The sequence below is a fragment of the Poecilia reticulata genome, linkage group LG5, assembly GCF_000633615.1.
Source record: "Poecilia reticulata strain Guanapo linkage group LG5, Guppy_female_1.0+MT, whole genome shotgun sequence".
In the NCBI taxonomy this organism is placed as follows: Eukaryota; Metazoa; Chordata; class Actinopteri; order Cyprinodontiformes; family Poeciliidae; genus Poecilia; species Poecilia reticulata.
The window spans coordinates 29160826-29179692 of record NC_024335.1 but is presented as its reverse complement, the minus strand read 5'-3'; the positions used below and the strand labels follow the sequence as shown (position 1 = coordinate 29179692).

General features: G+C 39.5%; 1 protein-coding gene across 11 annotated transcripts in view; it reads right to left on the bottom strand.

The window, feature by feature from the left end:
* Positions 1 to 17686, bottom strand: part of cadpsa (Ca2+-dependent activator protein for secretion a) — an 89673-nt gene extending 71987 nt beyond the window's left edge. For 5 of the 11 annotated variants that reach the window (XM_017304802.1, XM_017304803.1, XM_017304804.1 and 2 more), the window contains exons 1-6: positions 16141 to 17686; positions 9273 to 9386; positions 8149 to 8481; positions 2312 to 2392; positions 1037 to 1273; positions 263 to 384 (exon numbers count right to left, since the gene is read on the bottom strand). In XM_017304802.1, the coding sequence (XP_017160291.1) occupies positions 263 to 384; positions 1037 to 1273; positions 2312 to 2392; positions 8149 to 8481; positions 9273 to 9386; positions 16141 to 16491 (1238 nt within the window). In that variant the 5' untranslated portion in view covers positions 16492 to 17686. The remainder of the gene's footprint in view (positions 1 to 262; positions 385 to 1036; positions 1274 to 2311; positions 2393 to 8148; positions 8482 to 9272; positions 9387 to 16140) is intronic. The other 6 variants (XM_017304805.1, XM_008410348.2, XM_017304806.1 and 3 more) reach the window with 2 other exon arrangements.
* Between the last annotated feature and the right edge of the window lie 1181 nt (positions 17687 to 18867).

The window sequence follows — 18867 nt, the reverse complement described above, 5'->3', positions numbered from 1 at the left end:
TACTCTACCCATTCTGTACATTATACTCTGTCTGCTGGTTGTAATCCCACTGTTTTGTCTTAGTTAGATTTTTCTTCATGATAGGTAACATCTTATGTGGGACTCTGATGCAGTACTGTTCCCTCATCAAAAGTTTTTACATCCTTGAATGTTTTATCTCTTTTATTGCTCTGACATATCATGAATTTGAATGCAATCTTAATGAACTAAGTGTCCTTCCAGCTGTGATTGTCGTCTTTCTTTAGTTGTGCATTGTGCATACATTGGTTTGGAGGCCTCAGCTTGGTCCGTCTGCAGTTTGTGTCCTCCTTCAACCTCCATGGTGCAGTAAACTATTCTGTTTGAAGACAAGGACTTCAGACCCTGAACCTCCATTATCACCACCTGGAAAATAATGTTAATCATCCAGAGAGATGAAATAGTATTATACCACGTAACAAAACACAAGTTATAGAGACTTCACTACTTTATTACTTAGTTACATAAGTTTCTCATGCATCCTTTCTTCCATTTTGGTGAGTGCATATATACTTGCACTGCGCTCAACAAGTACTTAGTAATGTAAGGATTTCTAAACCTTTTTTTTTCTGGAAATAGTTGATTTAATCTGCAGGAAGTTGACTGCTCAGGGTGATGTAAATAACTCAATTAGTGGCACCAGCAGCTTCTGTGGGGGGATCGTTTTAAAAGCTGAAAGCTTTGAAGAACAAATTAAGAAGTCTGTGTGGAGAAGAACGACTCGCTTGCCGTAGAGGGAAAAAAACGTTCAGGTCAAGCGTAGTGAGGTCATCACAATCTCTAAAGACACAGAGCCAAGGAGGATGCTCCTCTACAGCAGGAGGAAGGGAAGATAAAGCTCACTTAAGACTTTAAGCAAAAAAAAAAAAAAACACAGTCTAGTTCAAGTCTCTCGTCTCTGAACTTGCCTATTTTTTTCCCCAAGTTTGTTTAAATTGTTGTTTTGAAATAGTTATTTCAAAACAACTAAGCATTTCAGTGCTTAGTTGTGAAGTGTTTTCTGCGGTAGGTGCTTTACCTCCAGAGTGAATGAGAGGACCACGTCTGACTTGGACAGCAGATTTTCATCCTCCTGACCCATGTCCATAATGGAGGTGTTGTGTCCTCGTTTCAGCTTCTGCAGCTTGAACTCGCCGCCCTTGGAGACCGGCATGCTCTCCAGGTTTGCCATCAGCAGGTTGACAGACGAGCGCAGCTCCTCGATGTACATGGCCTCCATCTCTCTGGAAACGAACCTTGGAAACCTTCCTCCGAGCTTAGCAAAACAGGAGATCGTGAATTTAATCACCAACTTGCATTCTGTATCAATTCTTGTAAAATGATATAGTCTGCATTTATTTCAGGGACCTTCCTGTCTCTATGTCCATCCTGTTCTGTCAGTATTGGCTTTGCATTACATGTCAGTTTTTAAAGGGGCAGTATTATGTGTTTTCCAGTCACATAGTATCATTTTGCAACACAATCAAGTAACTATGTTACCTTTAGTTGTTCTAAAAATGTTATATTTCAAGTATGACTCAAAAGACATTTGACATTTTTGTCTGTCTCTTGCAGAGACAGAACTCCTGCTCATTCTGAAACTCCGCCCTCAGGAAGTGATCACAGCACTGCTTCTTTATTAACCCTTGAATTACATTTTTACCAGCGCTACACTGAGAATTAACTCATGTAATGCGCTCAGCAGATGCCCAGTTCCGCCAGGTGTTTGCTAATTGCTGCTGGCTAGCCTGAAGGAGCTGAGAGGTGGAGTCAGGAGGGAAGTGAGCTCTGTGAGGCTGAAGCTTGGAAGCTTGGAAACTGCAGTTCTGAGGAGGAGCTTTGTCCTTGAAGGTCCACTCAGGTGTTTTGCACACCTGAATGGTTGTCATGGAGATTAAAGGATTTGGGGATTTCTAAAACATCTGTTAAAGAATCAAGCTAACACTTCAGGTGGGTTTTTGATGAGAGAATAACACTGTGACATGATGTAAAACTAAAAACAAAGTGAATCTGACATAATATTTCTCCTTTAAAAACGTCTGTAAAATATTTTGACTTTTTTTTTTTACACAAAGGACATCAAATTAATGTCCTTGAGTAATGATAAAGCAAATTAGCTTATTTTGTTAAGTGTTTACACTGCTACATTATGTAACAGGAGAAAGTCTTCTCAAATGCAAATTACGTTTAAGCATACAAATGAATTCCAATAACTTTATCATACATGTAAAACTAAGGGTCACTCCTACAGTTGCCTCTTATCATTTTACAGGTTAATCTTTCTTCATAACCCTCATCTGTCTTTTCCTTTTACCCGAGCGATTTGATCTGCCATCTGCAGCCGTCCATCCAGCTCCCTTCTGATCTGAGCCGCCTGTTCATCAGGATTGTCCAGCTGGGAAAACACAGACATGCAGCAGTTTGCTTAGACATCCACTAAAATCACATTCATGTCCATGAATTAAAAAAACAACAACAAAAAAAACACTATTTTAATCATACTGTACTAAAAGTAAATTACACTCAACAACAGCAAATGTCACTTATTACCAGGCTACACTGAAAATGATTTTATAAAAACAAAAAACATCTATTACTTCCTCCATTAGCCAACTAAAGGGATACACTAGCCTTTGGATACAGTTTCCATGGTAACAAGTGTGGGGAGTAGGTACAGCAGTTTTCAAGTTGTGAATCTCTTTTGGTTGTGCACGAACATGTAGCCTCCACAAGAAGCTATGTTTCAGACATGACTCGATGCACTAGAATCATTAGAAACCAAACATTTTCCTTTCACGTACGTCCACACGTGCACAGCTGAATGGAAGCAGAGAGACTGACTTCAAACTGTTCAAGGTCTCTGTTTGACCAGGACACCATCTGTTCTTTAATGAAGTATAGTCAGAGCTTATTTGGTCTTTTCATGTGTTATCAGAACAAATTTGCACATAGTCAGAGCAACAGCAATTGCATGTTCTGGACAGTACGTGGTCCGCATTATCACCAACAAAGGAAAACATGAAAAACAAATAAAAGTTTCAGTCGACATCTAAGTAAATGACAGTATCACATCACTTAGAACATTACAGCGCTGACTGAAGGGTGGAGTCTGTAGTTGAATTAGTGAAATCTTACAGCGCTGTAGCTAGCTGTCATGATATGTTGGGTGGATTTCACTACCAACAAGATTGATGAAGGGGTTGATCAAAAATACATATGTGGCAATCAATCTACAATAACAGTGGTTGTGGTTGTTGGACTGAATTAAGAAAACTTGTACAAAAAGTTACTTGGAGATGATAAACAACTGGAGTACCAGTTCACAGCCTCTACAGATAAACTAATCTATTAAAGTCGATTCATAAAGAAGATATGATCTACAGTGTCAGATACTATAGATCTGACACTGGACAAGGCGATCATGATGTGTGATCGTCTTGTCCACCTTAAGAATCACCGAATCTAAACTGTTCGGAGAAAATGACGGCTGATCCAAACCTGTTTCCTTTTTGTGTGAGAAGAAAAGTGGCCCATATATCTGCATGTGTTTTCTGTGTACAGACCGATCCGCATTACATCTATGCGTCAAAATGTACCATTTACATCCGATGCACGTTTTCACACCATTTTATTTTCTTATTTTGTGTTTGTGTTAATTTACTGTTTGTGGATAAATGGGATTCAGGTTTATTATTTAGTTTAAACAATAAAAGATGAAAAGAAACAAAAAAACTTTGGTTTCGATGCTCACTGGGTTAAATAACACTAAGTCAGATGTCAGTGCATTTAGGCAAGTTTTGATGTTTTGTAGTTTATTGTCCACTAAAACAGTTTTCATGCATTGTTTTATGCCATATAAGTGAATGCACTGTGCAGCCATGTTGGCGTTGCCACTGACACAGAAGACCAGAGAATACCTGAGTTAACTGTGATTTTAAAGACTGAAATCTCTGCTTGAAAAAGCAGCAGGTTTGGCCATTGGACAGTGCATGCATCTTTCCATAAGCCTAGTCTCCGTAAACAATGGTAACAAAGGCTGAGATACAAATTAAATTACAGAACAACACAGTTAACATGCACTGAGAGAACAGCGAGGTTGTTGTTTTCTTTTTGTCAGATGCATTATGCCATTAGGCCAGTTCAAATCTTCAATAGACTTAAAAGCATTTGTTGAATGCAAAATCAATAAGAGAGAGCAGTCTTGTCAAAAGACAATGGTGACTTCAGCAAACAAGTTAAAAAAGACATTCATATTAACAAAAAAATCTGCATGCAGTTTTAACATTAAAGTCCGTCGTCGTTAAGCCTTCTAATGTGCCTCTGGATAATGAAACTGTGAAAACACTCCAATAACAGCACCAGTTAAAAAACAGTGTTGCTTTTAAAGAGATGGGCCTAGTCCAATATTGGTATTGCACCCAACATTAATATTTTGTTTGGATTGGATGTAAATAAGTTGCCAAAGGCCAACCAAAGGCAAATTGTCACACTCCTAAAATAATGGCCTATGTCAATTTTTGACAAAAGTGTTTTTGTTTTTTTGTTGCCTACAACATTGCTTGGAAATAAAGAGGTGGTGATTTTTTTTTCCTCCTTCCGCTGAAAATAACTTTTGGAAAAAAAATTACTTAATCCATTATTTTAGGGAGGTGGGGAAATGCTACACAATGATACTGAAACATCATGAAATGCATAACATCAATCATAACCTCTAGTTTAAAATCTTTATTTCACAAAAGAGAGATGAACAAATAAATCATTAGCTGTTGGAGCTAAGATTAGTTTAGGAACATCTAGGTGGTAAACAGTGAGTGCGTATTTATTCAGTTTTGACTAGGTCTGATGTAAAATCAGAAGTTGTTAAGAACGAACGTGCAAAACACTGGAACAGTAAAACATTCCCTCTGATACAAGCTGCAGTCGATGGAATAGTCTGCGTAAAACAGATCCTGCTGTGCAACGTTGCTCTGTTCGGCGATAAAGAGGAAACGGGGAAAAGCCAGCGTAGACACCTTAGCAGATTTTCCTCCCTCTGGGGCTCGACTATGAAGACATTCACCATCTGGCCTATTGCAGAGAGGCAAGACAGCAGTCACTCCTCTAATGAGAGCAGGGACATGCTGGGGAAGGCCTTGGAGGGAAGGAAGCTTAACTGGCTCCTCTTCAAACACATCCACACCAAATCACATTTGGAAGCCGGCAGAGGGACACAAATATCGTCCCCTCGGCTTCTACCTGCCTGAGCTCTGAACACGCTGCAGCCACGGTCACATATATCCACACTATAGCTACACAGATTTAGCAGAATGCATGTCGCCAAAGTACAAAGAGTGACCATAAGCTTTTATGGCAAAGGATTTTTTTTTATTGCTTAGAGGAATAATTTCTAAAATCACTTTTTTTGTAGCTTAAAGGAGTTGAAACCAGGTCTTACAAATGGGAGTCTAGAAGTAGAGCAGCTAAACTAAGCATTATCAGCTATATGAGCTATTTGAAACAGCTGTGAGAAAGCATCTCAACATTATATTATGGTCATTTCTTAAACCCAGAAGAGTTTCGGTCTGTATTTGCAGTAAAAAATTCTTCTTTTAAGAAGCCAATCGTTTTATATATTGCTTTACATTAATAGGCAGAATCAAGTTCTTGCACCTTAAATGCCAGTCCTTTTTTTCCCCCATGTGCACTAATGACTGGAAAGCAAACATCTCATTAATGTACTTGGAACTTTATTGTTTCCTATAATTGCTGCAGTTTCCTTCCTGCCAGCCCTCTGGAAATCACCACCCCAGCTTAAACAGGACAACCGACTCATCATCCACCCTGTTATTTTGTGCTAAACGGAACGCCCTCGGCAAACAAGACGAGGTGAATTCAGCGGGATGCTTACTTCAACTGAGTCACACTTGCTATTAATATTTTAAAAAAAGAATTAAAAAAAAGATTTAAAAAAAAGAGGAAAATTGTTATCCACATTTGTTTTCCCACTCATTTGTGTCAAGCTATGTAACAGACAGATTTCATCAGGCGCTGATCTTGGCAATTTTTAAGATATCAACACGTTCAGGACAGCTGTCAATGTCCCCATGTCTTAACAGCTGCAGTATGTCACTTTTACATATTCATTCAAACTGTCACTATGTCATGACAGTGTAGTTTGAGACAGATCATTTGTGAAAATAAATCTAGCTCCTGTGCATTCTCGCGGTGTTCCCAATGATACCTAGAAACAACCAATGAGAAAAAAGGGGCGGGTCTTAATGCTGTCCATCATACCCATGCATGTCGCTCAGTCCCAATTCCCAAGCTCTCTGCTTCGCTACCGCGTCTCCCCGTCAGCAGAGCCTGTCGTGAATGCTAAAGCTAGTTAGCATGACAACAAATGACAGCAGATAAACAGTTTTCCTCTAATGGTAAGCTGTTTCTCTGCCATTGGCACACCTACCAACGCATTTACAAAGTTGACTGATGGCCTGGCTCTGATTGGTTGTTTTTGGTCGGGAGCAGTGCATTTCTCCAGATCAGCAGCAATACCAGCGGAGACATGACAAACTGCACTGGGAATGCGCAGACTCACCATAAACAACGCTTGATTGCAGGAGACATAAACATGTAGAAACTTGCTGTCATTACGAATTACTACTATTATTTACTGTGTCAACCGCCGTTTTCTCTTTTTTAATGTTTATTACTGCTTGTGTGTATTATGTGTGTGCTGTAACGTGGAATCCAACCATGTGTACCATTAAATGTGCCAATGTTCTTGAGTTGGTGAAATTACATTAGAAATAACTGTAGAACATGACCTAAATATGTGTTGCCTGCTTTGAGCCAGTTGAGCTTTTTGAATCGTAAAAAACGTTGGCTTCAAGCCAACGTTTTTTACGTTTGAAATCAAAACCTTAAACGGCCAGGAACTGACGTGAAATGTGCTCTATCTCACAAAGCTTAGTTTGTAATTTGATTTGTTATGCAAGTGTAACTGCTGGAAGCCGCAGACATGCAAATCAGGCACCACATAATAATGATACGCTATGCAGGATGAGGCAGCCTCAACTCTCAGCACTGCTTCTTCAGAGGTCGAGCTTCTGAGTTCATGTAACCTTCAAGGTAAGATTTAAGACTGTCGTTCACAAAATTTAAGTTAGAAGCCTCTAGATTCATTTTTTAAATTAAATTATTTTCCTGAAGATAAACTTCAGACTTCAGACTTCAATTCTGACCTTTGTAGAATTTGTTAAGGTTAGAATTTGAGTAAAAGGGTTAAGAGTTAGTGGTTTTGTTTTCTTTTTATTGTTTATTTGTAGTATTTTATTGTTCATTTGCTAATCCTTAGTTCATTTATTCTCATTTGTGTGTTAGTGATACTGACAATGTGTTACTTAGAAACATTAACTAATTTATCTAATACCTACTTAGTAACGCATTACTCTAATATGCCCACTTTCTTCAGTAAAGAGTAAATCTAACACATTACTTTTCCAAACCGGTAATCAGTTCTAGCTACCTATCCGAGTCACTTCTATTTTTCTCATTTTCTTTTCTTAAAAAGATACACTGGTAATCAAGTAAATCCTTTTACAGCTGCAGTTTGTAACTCACACACCAGCTTCCTTTCACTCTTCATTGCACAAAATAAAAATTAAAAGTTCAAGTCAAGTCTCGAGTCTTTTACTTCAGAATTTTAAATGCGTGTCCAGGGAGGAGGCCTCAGGGAAGACCCAGGACACGCTGGAGGGATTACGTCTCTCGGCTGGCCTGGGAACGCCTTGGGATTCCCCTGGAGGAGCTGGAAGAAGTGGCTGGGGAGAGGGAAGTCTGGGCCTCCCTTCTGAAGCTGCTGCCCCCGCGACCCGACCCCGGATAAGCGGAAGAAAATGGATGGATGGATGGATTTTAAATGCAATTTGAGTCAGTGTGAATGTGAGCCACCATGTTTGGCAGGATGTCCTACTTAAGCATGGACTAAGACGAGCCTCTTGGAGAACAATAATCTGTGAGGTCAATTTTTTGATCTTGTACTATTTTGGAAAAAATAATAAATCTAAAATAAATAGCACTGATTTTTTATAATGGCAATTACACCACTAGTTACTTTTTTTCTTTTGGAGAATAATAATGACAGTAAACAAACAGGCGTGTCGATGCACTAACCTGACAGGCATTGTAGAGCAGCTGGTGCTCAAACTTCTTGATCCCCAGAATCTGCTGGAACATTTCATACAGTTGGTCCTTGCTGAGGATGAGCTCGGAGGCAGCGCTTGCAGTCATCCTCTGCTGGTGCTTCCGGAGGTCTTCTTCCCCTCTGTAGATGGTGTCGAACTTGGCTATCCACGAGCTCAGCACGGTCTCTTTGCTCAGGCCGTCGATCTCGGGCAGACTGCGCACGCGCTTTTCGATGTGCTTCTTAAAAACCTCACGAGAGTCGCTCGCCGAGAAACCACCACTCTGCACCATGCGGGACACACGGTCACTTTTCAGGAAGATCTGAAATCAAGTTAGAAAAACAAAATATCGCTTCGTTATTATGTTCTTAGTGTCTTAGTGCCTTAGTTTATCCTTTTCTCTGTCTTTCTTCACTGTTACTATCATTTTATGCCTCTCAGTTTTACAATAAGCTAAAGCTATACGCTTGAGATTTCAAGTAAGTTCATACCTATCAAGTTATTAAAGGAATGCTGTTATTGCATTTTATTCAATAAAGTGTCTGTTTTCCTGTCTAAAAGGGTTTTTCTTTTAACTGAATAATTGATTTATTGTCAGAATAAATGATAGAATTATTGACAAGTATAACCACAGTTAGTTGCAGCCCTAAAGACTACACATAATTGGATTTGAATCTAAGTTGAACATCCTTGGACAAAGTTGCATTTATGTCAAATGAAATGGGCTGGATTGCAAACAGTTTGAAATCAATATAATTTCTTTACTTTTTTTGTAATGTGCCCTAAACAAATTGAGATCTGTGCATGTTTCCAGAACACATCCTTCTTTTGTAGAGTGTATTTCCATTCTAGAAAAAAAAGCAGCAAATAAAAATGTACACCTGACCTGAACTGTACACCCTGGAGGGGAGTGTGTGTGTGTGTGTGTGTGTGTGTGTGTGTGTGTGTGTGTGTGTGTGTGTGCGCGTGTGTGCGTGTGTGCGTGTGTGCGTGCGTGTGTGCGTGTGTGCGTGTGTGTTCATATCTGTGCAGCTTACAAATGTGGTATCCAATCTGAAACATAATCATGTTAAATTTGAGGGATGAGAAAGCCAGCTTTGCTGTAAAACTCACCTCATAGTAGCTCTGGACAGCGTTGATGAAAGCCTCATCAGCCACAATCTGAGTGTCTCCACTGAGGAATGCCTGAAAGCGATCTTTGACGGTCTGAAGCTGCAGCTTGCTGATCTGAGAGATGCAGAAAGCATTTTACGTTTCAAAAATAACAAAACAAATCATGACCCAAAAAATAGGAATTAAGTAACGAACATACACCCAATTTAACCTTTTCAGTGTTTTGTCCAGAAACATTAAGGCTTCTCAAGCAATGTGAAAGCCCAGACAAACCCAAACCTTTCTGCCATTTCATTTCACCTATTTGTAGGTCTTGGGTGTCTTTCTTCAGGGGTACAGAGGTAAAAGTCAAATGTCCATCCATTCGCTGGATGATCTGAATCATTAAATCCTCTATTTCATGGTGCTACATTCTGTTGTTCTGCTAATCTTGTTGTGAGGTGAAGACGTTTCCAGGCAGTACTTTACCATGAACACAATTCCACACAAACTGGATGGTATAGTATGAAGTTCTCCTATTTGCAAGCATTGTATTATATTACTTCTACTTCAAAAACATGGGTTACTTTACATGAGTTGGCCAGGGTTAAGCTCAGTCAGAGGCCCCAAAGCTGTGGTACAGTTTTCTCCTACAGCTTTGCATTGCTGACTCTGGAGGTTTCTAAAAGAAAAGCAACTGAAAACACTATTTTTGTCATTATTTTACTTCTTTTGCTTCTTATGCTCGTTTTATTCTTTTCTATGATTTAGGGTTGATTTGTTGGATTCGAGACGAGACTGATCTAATAAAAAAAAAGACACTAAGGAATACAGACCAAACAAACTTCAAAACATCTCAGGATTCTAACAGATGTCATCAACACCGAGTAGAGCTTGAGATCTAGATAGAGTTTATTCATCTAACAGTGATAGAGATGGGATTAAACCAGAAATCTTTTAAATCTGCCTGCCTCTTAATTCCTCTGCTCAGCAGATTCAGCCATGCTTTTCAAAATCAGATATAAAGAGCAGACACGGTTCTCGTTTTTTTTTGTAAACAGAAGGAAACCTGTAATTTGAAATGCTTTCAGAAAAAGACAAAACAATGTTCACATTGTTCAGAGACATTTAATATGTTTGGTCTAAAAGTGAAATATTAGTTGATCTCCAACCTATAGTGCCTTGTGCTTCAAGATTTAACTGATGTCTCATTACAACATTTCTGGGTCACATTAAAGAAACTATGTATCCATCTTAATTGTCTGTAAAATTATTGTGTTGCAGATTTTTTTAAAAGCTACAATTTCAACCCTAATGATGTTCAGGCACAAAACTCTGATAGAGGAACTCTGCTGTATGTCACACCAGCAAATGCGTTTTTAATAGTCGTACGTTAAATTACTCTTCGTTTCTCATTCAGCAGCAGAATCGCAGGACAAAGTCGACGTCACAAAAAGTTACATCAGAGGTGATCGAGGTTTCTCAAAACGCCTCTCTCGATGAAAGCTTCATGATGCTGCAAAGACGGACGTTTCTTACAAATTAGAGTCTGAATAGGTTCAATTGGCACATCGACTCACCCCAGCCGTGATTGCAGAGCGCTTGCTCGCTCTCACTGCATTGTGTGAGTGAATATGTGTAAGAATCAGCATTCATGAAAACCATACGGCGCCCATTCATGTGTGCTGCGAGTGTGTGTGTGTGTGTGTGTGTCGCTGTGTGGGAGTGTGTTTGCATACGAACGCAACAGGCCAACTAAAAAGGCTTTCATCATTATTAGCAACCGACATGCTGTTCTCATGAATTATGCACGTACTATTGAACTGCTGCTTGCAACAAGTGCAAACAAGGACCAGCATCCCCCTAGCACACACACACACACACGCACACGCACACACACACACACACACACACACACATGCATACACACATATGCACAACATTATGATCACCGGCAGGTTAAATGGCTAACTGTATTCATGTTCAGGTGAAAAACTCGAATGCTGCTTTAAATGAAGGTTAGCTTCAGATTTGTAATTTAATGTTTACACACCGCAATACCTGCCTCTGGTTCAGCCTGTTCATTCTCTACAATAATCATTTAAAATTCTGTCTGGCCTTGTTGAAATAATGGCTTAATATTCAGAATTCGCCCTCTAAACCTGCTGAGTTCATAACGCCCACATCACATAGTTCTCTCATTCATCCGTCATAGACAGTTTGAAATAAAGTTTTAAAATCTATTTGTATGTCATGAACCCCTCGGTAGAATTAGATTTAATGTGATTTTCTTCCTAAAAAAAGAAGTTTGATTCTCAGTGAGAGTGAGACAGGTCACTTCCAACAGAAAATTAAGCGATCAAACACTTGTTAAAATAGCTGGCAAACATTTTGTATTAGCAACAATCAACAAAAAATGTCTACTGTAATGAGAATTCTGACTTATTACCACAACAATAAATTTTAAGAGAAGATTTTTGCAAACATCCACTAAAATTCCCAGTTGTATTGGTTTTTCCCCCCTGCTATTGGTTCCATATGGAGACCCTGATGCCTCCATCCCCTTACCAAACAAAAATATATATATGTAGCCTATATATATTTACATATGCATATTAAATAAAAAACATGAAATGGCAAAATAATGTAGCCATGGTCTGGAAATGGGCCTTTCAACAACTTAAGTTTTTTTCATTAAAAATGGTGGGATTTATTGCCACTGCAGTTATACCTTCTATCAGAAAAATCATGTTGGGCACAATGTAAAAATATATTTTTAGTGTTCATTTATCTATAGAATGTACAAAAGTTTTGAGCCCAACTCTTAATAATGCTCCACTTATCACAAAGCTTTGACTTTTATGTCCCACTTCAGACATGAGGGAAATGTTTCAAGAGTAAATGGGGTTTGTACTCCTCCTCTGAAGAGGAACCAGAGGAAGTTATAGGTGATATTGTAATGTTCTAAAAAAATAAATAAAAAAAAGAGACGGTTTATGTTTGCTGATATCGTGAATACAACAGCCCTTACGTTTGATCTCAAAGCCTGTTAAAAGCTTTCATTTTGAAACCCCACATTGTATTTGATATCCAGAGGCCGTCTGCTCTCAATCTGAAGAGGAACCAATCCGGAATATCAGTTTCTGTGTGTATTTACTGAGAAATGGGGTAAATATAATAATTTACCATCATATTTTTAGGTGCATATCTAATGGCTTATTTTGGGGAGGGAAAGCGAAGTCAGGCTTTTAATTCAATATATTTACATAAACAATTGTTCATGTTACCTTTCAAATAAAATAACCACGTTTATTAATACAATATAAATAACACTGATGTAAACAGTGGCGTAGAAAACACTGAGTAATTATGCAGAGATTAGCATAAACATTCACTCATATGTAGCAGAAATTTAAGAATTGAATGTTTCCAATCTCTGAGGTCCATTTCTTTCAATACAAAAATCAATCTACTCAAGTAAGAGTAGCAATAGTTCACAATATTACTCAAGTAAAGTAAAAAAAACTTGAAGTAAAACTACTCCAATCAATCAATGCCTTTCCAAAACAGATTGGTTTACAGATATTGCCCTTAGTTCGGGGGAAGCTTTAGAAAACTGTTTGCAGTAACGCCTTACTTACAGGGAGAAGACAGTCCTGACAGTCTGAGCATTGTGCAGCCCGAGGCTGGCATTATGCGGTTAACGGTTTATGGCTTATGCTGGAATTTACAAGTGTAATATTGGCTCTTAGTCACAAAGAAAGGCTAATAAAAAATAACTAAAACTTTTTCGGTTCAGTTGCGGTGTCTGTATTAATGAAGTGTGTCTGTGAGCTGTCTTACCCAGCTGCACAATGTGCTCTGATTGCACAAAGTGTCGACACCTTGCTTGCTGCTTCAGCGCACCGTGAAAGTCATTTCCTAATGTGACGCCAATTAACAGACTGGTCTTTTGCGGCTGAATCAGAGATCAGCAAACAACTACAAAATAAACATCTGACAGTATCTGTCAGATTCTTCTTCTTTAAGCTGTGAACCTATTGACCACGTGTGCCTAGAGGAATAGCTGATTCAGCATAGCTCACTGAAAAACCTATCTATTTCTGGAGCCTGCTGCTGAATGTAATGCTCAATGTAATGTAGTGGGGTTTTATGGTCACTAAAAGTCTAACTTGTTTAATGAACATTTGTAATTGTTTCCCAGCGACCTTCTCAGACATGATCAGAGCAAGCAGCTGTTTATAAGTCAGAAAGATTTTTATCAAACGTTTTAAAACATTCCAGGAGAACATTTCTAAAACTGGTTCGAAGAAAATGCATACAGTAGAACCCTGCATATTAATTATTCATGGAATTGCATATTTTTCTGTGGAATGTTGCTTCTCATTATTAGCAAAAATGCACCTATTTGTTGGTAGAGCATAACTAAAATAGTCAAAAGACAGTGCAGTGCTGACACCAATACTTGAATAGGAGTCTGCTTGACTTGCTTGCAAAGACTGTAGATTAGTGGTTCTTAACCTTTTTGAGGTACTGAACCCCCCAGTTTCATATGCGCATTCACCGAACCCTTCTTATTCCCCCATACCCCCACCAACACACAAAATATTTGGCGGTATTCTGATTTAGTAATGTAATTATATTAGCTGTGTTACCAACCACCCTGACGTCACCGAAAAGATGCGACTAAGGAGCAGGTTTACACTATAGAATTTGATAAAAACGGTGAGTTTTGCTGAAAGACACAAGCTCAAATCCATGCTGAGTGGAACTCCTTCAATCAGGGCTCCTCTGCAGCTCTGACTTTACACAAGTGTGTCTTTATCTCCGTGGCAGAGGCTCCGCCGAACCCCTGAGACCGACTCACCGAACCCCTGGGGTTCGATCGAACCCAGGTTAAGAACCACTGCTGTAGATATTAGCTTCTATTGCTTAGAGGCTTCTGGTCCAGTCTGTTGTCCAGGTGAAGTTTGACATGCTTTGTCTCCTTTATTTTGTTCACGTTTAAGATGAGACGATTGTTCCCACATCATGCACAAATGGTCCACCAAGTCTCTGCACTTGGCTTCTTGTCCAGTTCCAACAGTGAAGAGTCATCTGACTTGTGTTCAGATGACAGGACTCTGGAAGTCTGAGGTGTTCAGAGCAGAAAGGAATGGTGAGAGTACACTGCCCTGTGGTGCTCCAGTGCTGGTCAGACACACAACCTTTCAGTCACAAATTGTGGTCTGTTTGTCAGATTGTTGATCCAAGTGACATAGTGGTGTAGCAACAACAACTTGGTCCTGAATGTGGATAAAGCTAAGGAGCTGGTGATTTGCTTCAGGAAAATAAACCCACATCCACTCTACTCTACATCAACGACACGTTCAGCACATGAAAGTCATGTGACGAAACATCAATGCTGGTCTCTGGACGCCTCTTCTCTGTCATTCAAGATGGAAATTTTGGTTTAAGCTCAGGTGGTCGTGCTTACCATCCTCAACTTTTTCACCATAGGAATCCAAAGAATGAAAAAATGAAATTTTCAGCACTCCAAATGCATTAAATTCAGCGATGCTGACTGGCCAAATAGCTATTATTTTTCTCTAGCAACCACACACGATTGGCTATTTTGCCTCACCTCGGGATGCTGCTGACTAGAAATGATGTGAAATCTGTCCAGAGGAATTCAGTTACTTCAGATTTCCTGTAGACATACATCAATGACAAAATGAATACAAAAAAAATCATCTTTGTATTCATATTCTGCTCACTTTTTCCCTTTGTTGTCATCAGCCATTTCCTGAGTTGCCAACAGGAGCCAGTGCTCTTTAATAACTGGTCCTGTTCCCTACAATGGTCCTGATACCGAAGAGATGATGCTGAAAATTTTGTTTTAACTTCACAGTTTTCCTTTACCAATGACTTAAAAATCAAGGTGTTGCACTTCTACCTTCAGTTGTGTTGAGGTGGGATTGGTATTCATCTGCAGTGTTTAGGTCTGGAGCAACAAGTGGCTGAATGGCTCAATCAATACTTTAAACAATTAAATATTACTCTGTTTATATGTTTTATTCTTTTGCTGCTTAATGCTAGTAGGGCTTTGACCACAGATCCACCCAGGCTCTGGAATTTTCCCACCAAGCTTCAAATTTGTCGATGAGTTGACTCGTTTAATGAGAAACTAATTTTTTTAACATTACTTTTGAGTTTTCTTTTGTTCCAAAGCACTTTGTGACATTTACCTTTTAACGGTACTAGTCGTATATTTTGGTGTTTGTTTGAACTTTCGAAGCCTCCAAAATACAGTCCATCTGAATATTGAAACATTTTGGGCCCAGAATGTCTTGGTGTGGCAAAGATCACTCTCTTGTCCATATCAGTTGCTACTAATAGGTAGAGGAAACTCTGCTGCTACAAGTACACACGGTTTATGAATAGAGTGCATAGTAAAATAAATAAATAAATAAATAATGAATGCAAATCCTGTCTCCCTTACCTTCTCTCTCCCTTTATTGCTGCTGCTTGTCCTTTTTGTTTTTCAGTTAGGTCTTTCTCATTAATAGCAAGACTTGCTCCTGGATACAATTTAGCTTTTTTTTTTTTTTTTTTTTTAAAAAGGCATGTCTTGTATTGTTTGTATTCACTCAGCAAAAAAATAGTCAATAAAGCTCCTGATTTTTATCGGTTGCGTTACAACTGAGGAGTATTAAAGGATTCATTAGTGACTGGAACATTTTTCTAACGGAAGTAGATGTTTTTCCCCTTCCCTCCCCCCTTTGATGTAAAACGCAACATGGTGCGCCTCAGGAAGCAACAGTTGGTGTCATGTGATGTCTGTGTTACAGCTTCCATCTAAATCACACAACTAAAGAAGATTTATTCTCTCTTCTCGTGCCCGTCTTACCTTTTGCTGTCTCCTGGCCATGTCGGTGGGTTGCTTTGCGTTGAACGGATAAGCAATGCAGCGCATCACAAACACATACAGCTGGAGCCGCTTTTTCTTCTCCTCCTCCTCTCTCTGCATCTTCTCCAGGTCCTCCTTTTCCTTGTCGCTGCCCACCGAAGGGCTGGGGCTGGAGGGTCGGCCACCGGCGCTGCCGCGGCCCCGGGGCTGAAGCCCTCCGCCGCCATGATCGTCGGCGGATCGGCCCGGTGGCCGTCGGGCTCCTCCGAGGCTCTTCGAGGCGGTCACCTCTTTGCGCTCCACCTCGACCACCTCATCCCCTTCTTCCTCACTGGAAGACGGATCCAACATGCTGCTGGAGTCTAAAATAAAACTACTGTTAGGCTAAATAAAACTGCATTAATTGGAGCCACAGAAGGAAAGAGGCACAAACGGTGCCTGATTAACGCCACAGGCTGCTGGTGGGGGGAAATCTGCAGTCGATCCCTGCTTGAAAAAAGGAAAAGAAAAAAAAACCCGGAAATACTGTTGAGTCTTGTTGGTTGCGTGATGTTCAAATCCTTGTAACTCCAGCAGCGTGTGACAGATAAGAAGGATTTATCAGGAGAGCACATTTAAAAGGGGAGGGGTCGCAGATGTATGATGTATTGATGCTCCGCTGCCTGCAGGAGGGAGAGACAGGGCTCGGAGCTGACCGCGGTGCTGAAAAACCCGCCTGTTCTGGGATCAGTTCGGCCAGTCAGCCAGCGACCACCTGATGATCCAGCTCAGTCAAAAGAGGGACCGGTTTTAGACAGCAGCAGCAGCAGCAGCAGACCGGAATCGAAACCGATTTATTTTCGCAGTATAAGCTTTCTGCTTCGTTTCAACGGAATAATGTTTTATAGTTTTAAAGCTTATTGGAAACACTTAATTGCATACGGCAAGTAGCAAATGTAACCTTAACACACACGCACGCACGCGCGCGCGCGTACACACACACGCGCGCGCACACAAAGTTGCATATAACTATATGTCATTCTTATGGGTTCGGGGAATGTTTAAGAACTGAGACAAGATTTTTTTTTTTTTTTTGCTTTGTTTTGTTTTATGTAAAGTCAACAACTCTGGTTGTTTCCCCAACTCTGGTCCTCGAGGCACATTTACCTGCATGTTTTACATGTTTCCCATTCGGATGTTTGCAATTCGGCAGAAGTCTGTTCATCAGCCATCAATTGAAATCATGTGCGCTGAAGCAGGGAAACGTCTAAAACATGCAGGGCAGTTCGCCTTGAGGACCCGGGTTGAAAAACACCGTCTTGGAAATCACTTGACTTAGTGATGGGTCCGGCAACACCGATGCGCCGGCGCATGCGTCAAGCCCACAGACCAACAACCCGTGTCGGTGCGCGTATTGGTTTCAGCAAGTGACGTGACCGATACAGAAACTGTTTCGAAATAACATTAACGCGCCAAACTGTTTATAAGGAAGCAGATCAGTCAATCTGTCAAATGCATTTGCCAAATGAATTCTTGATCTTTTACAGAACATTGTCAGCTATGGAGCAGCTTCAAAAGAAATGTTTCCGCAGTGTGGGACCATTTTGATCTTGTATTGGAAAATAAATTTGTTTTCATTTTTGTTGTTTCATCCGGTTCTTGTCAGTTTCTACTTGATCAATCTGGATACAAATTTAGCTGAAATTGACTTAGTTTACTTTCATATGTTCTGCAGGTTAAGCAGGGCCGTGCAGAGACCACTAAAGGGGCAGGTGCTCAACAAAAAAAGGGCACATCTAACCGCATTCTAGGACAGAATATTAACAAAGCCTCTCAGCTTTCAGAGTTTAATAAACAATGATAAATTACAAAAGTGTGAGATATACAATCAAAGCTAAGGAAAATCTCTAYATAGAGCATACAACTATGCATATGTAAGATATTTTATGAGTAATTTCTTTCTGCAGGTCTATTTTGTTATAGGAAAGTATTGCAATATTCAAACCGGCAATTTAGCAAGATATGTAAATCAGAGCTAGACCACCAGACATATTTTGTCTTTACAGAATTACACTATTACAAATATAAACAAGGGCACAATGCAACATTTTAGTGGACTGTAATCTATAAACAAAGAGCTTCCTGTCTGCTACACTTGCAGTGAAGATGAAGATGGTCCATTCAGGAAAGCAGAGCTGCATCAAACTTTATTGTGGAACTGCAGAAAAAAAAAAGCAAAAATGTAATTGTTAATGCATGTCACCATGAGAAAAGCCTACTGAGTTTTGCTTAAAAAAATTTTTATTAAAAATTAAAATCACACATTTTTGTCTCATGAAGTGAAAAAAATTATTTGCAAAACAAACTTATTTGCGCATGTCAGAAATCTTTGCTTGCTATTATTCTAAGTTTTTGTTTGACTCAAAGTTTTGCTAGTGATTCCCACATGACGTCGGATCCCAGAAAAAGATTTCTGATGTGTGCAAATAAAAGTTTACGTTTGGCAAATAACTTTTTAAGTTTATGAGACAAAAACGAGTTATTTAATAAAAAAAAGTTTTTTAAACAAAACATTTTGTTTTTAAAAAAGAATTTTTTTTAAAAAATGTTTATTTCCTTTATTTAACCAGGTAAACCCCATTGAGATCCAGATCTCATTTTCAAGGGGGACCTGGGCAGATGTCTGCAATGCACAGCAACCTGGTTACAAAACAAAACTGATTAATACATATACACAAGTATAAAACA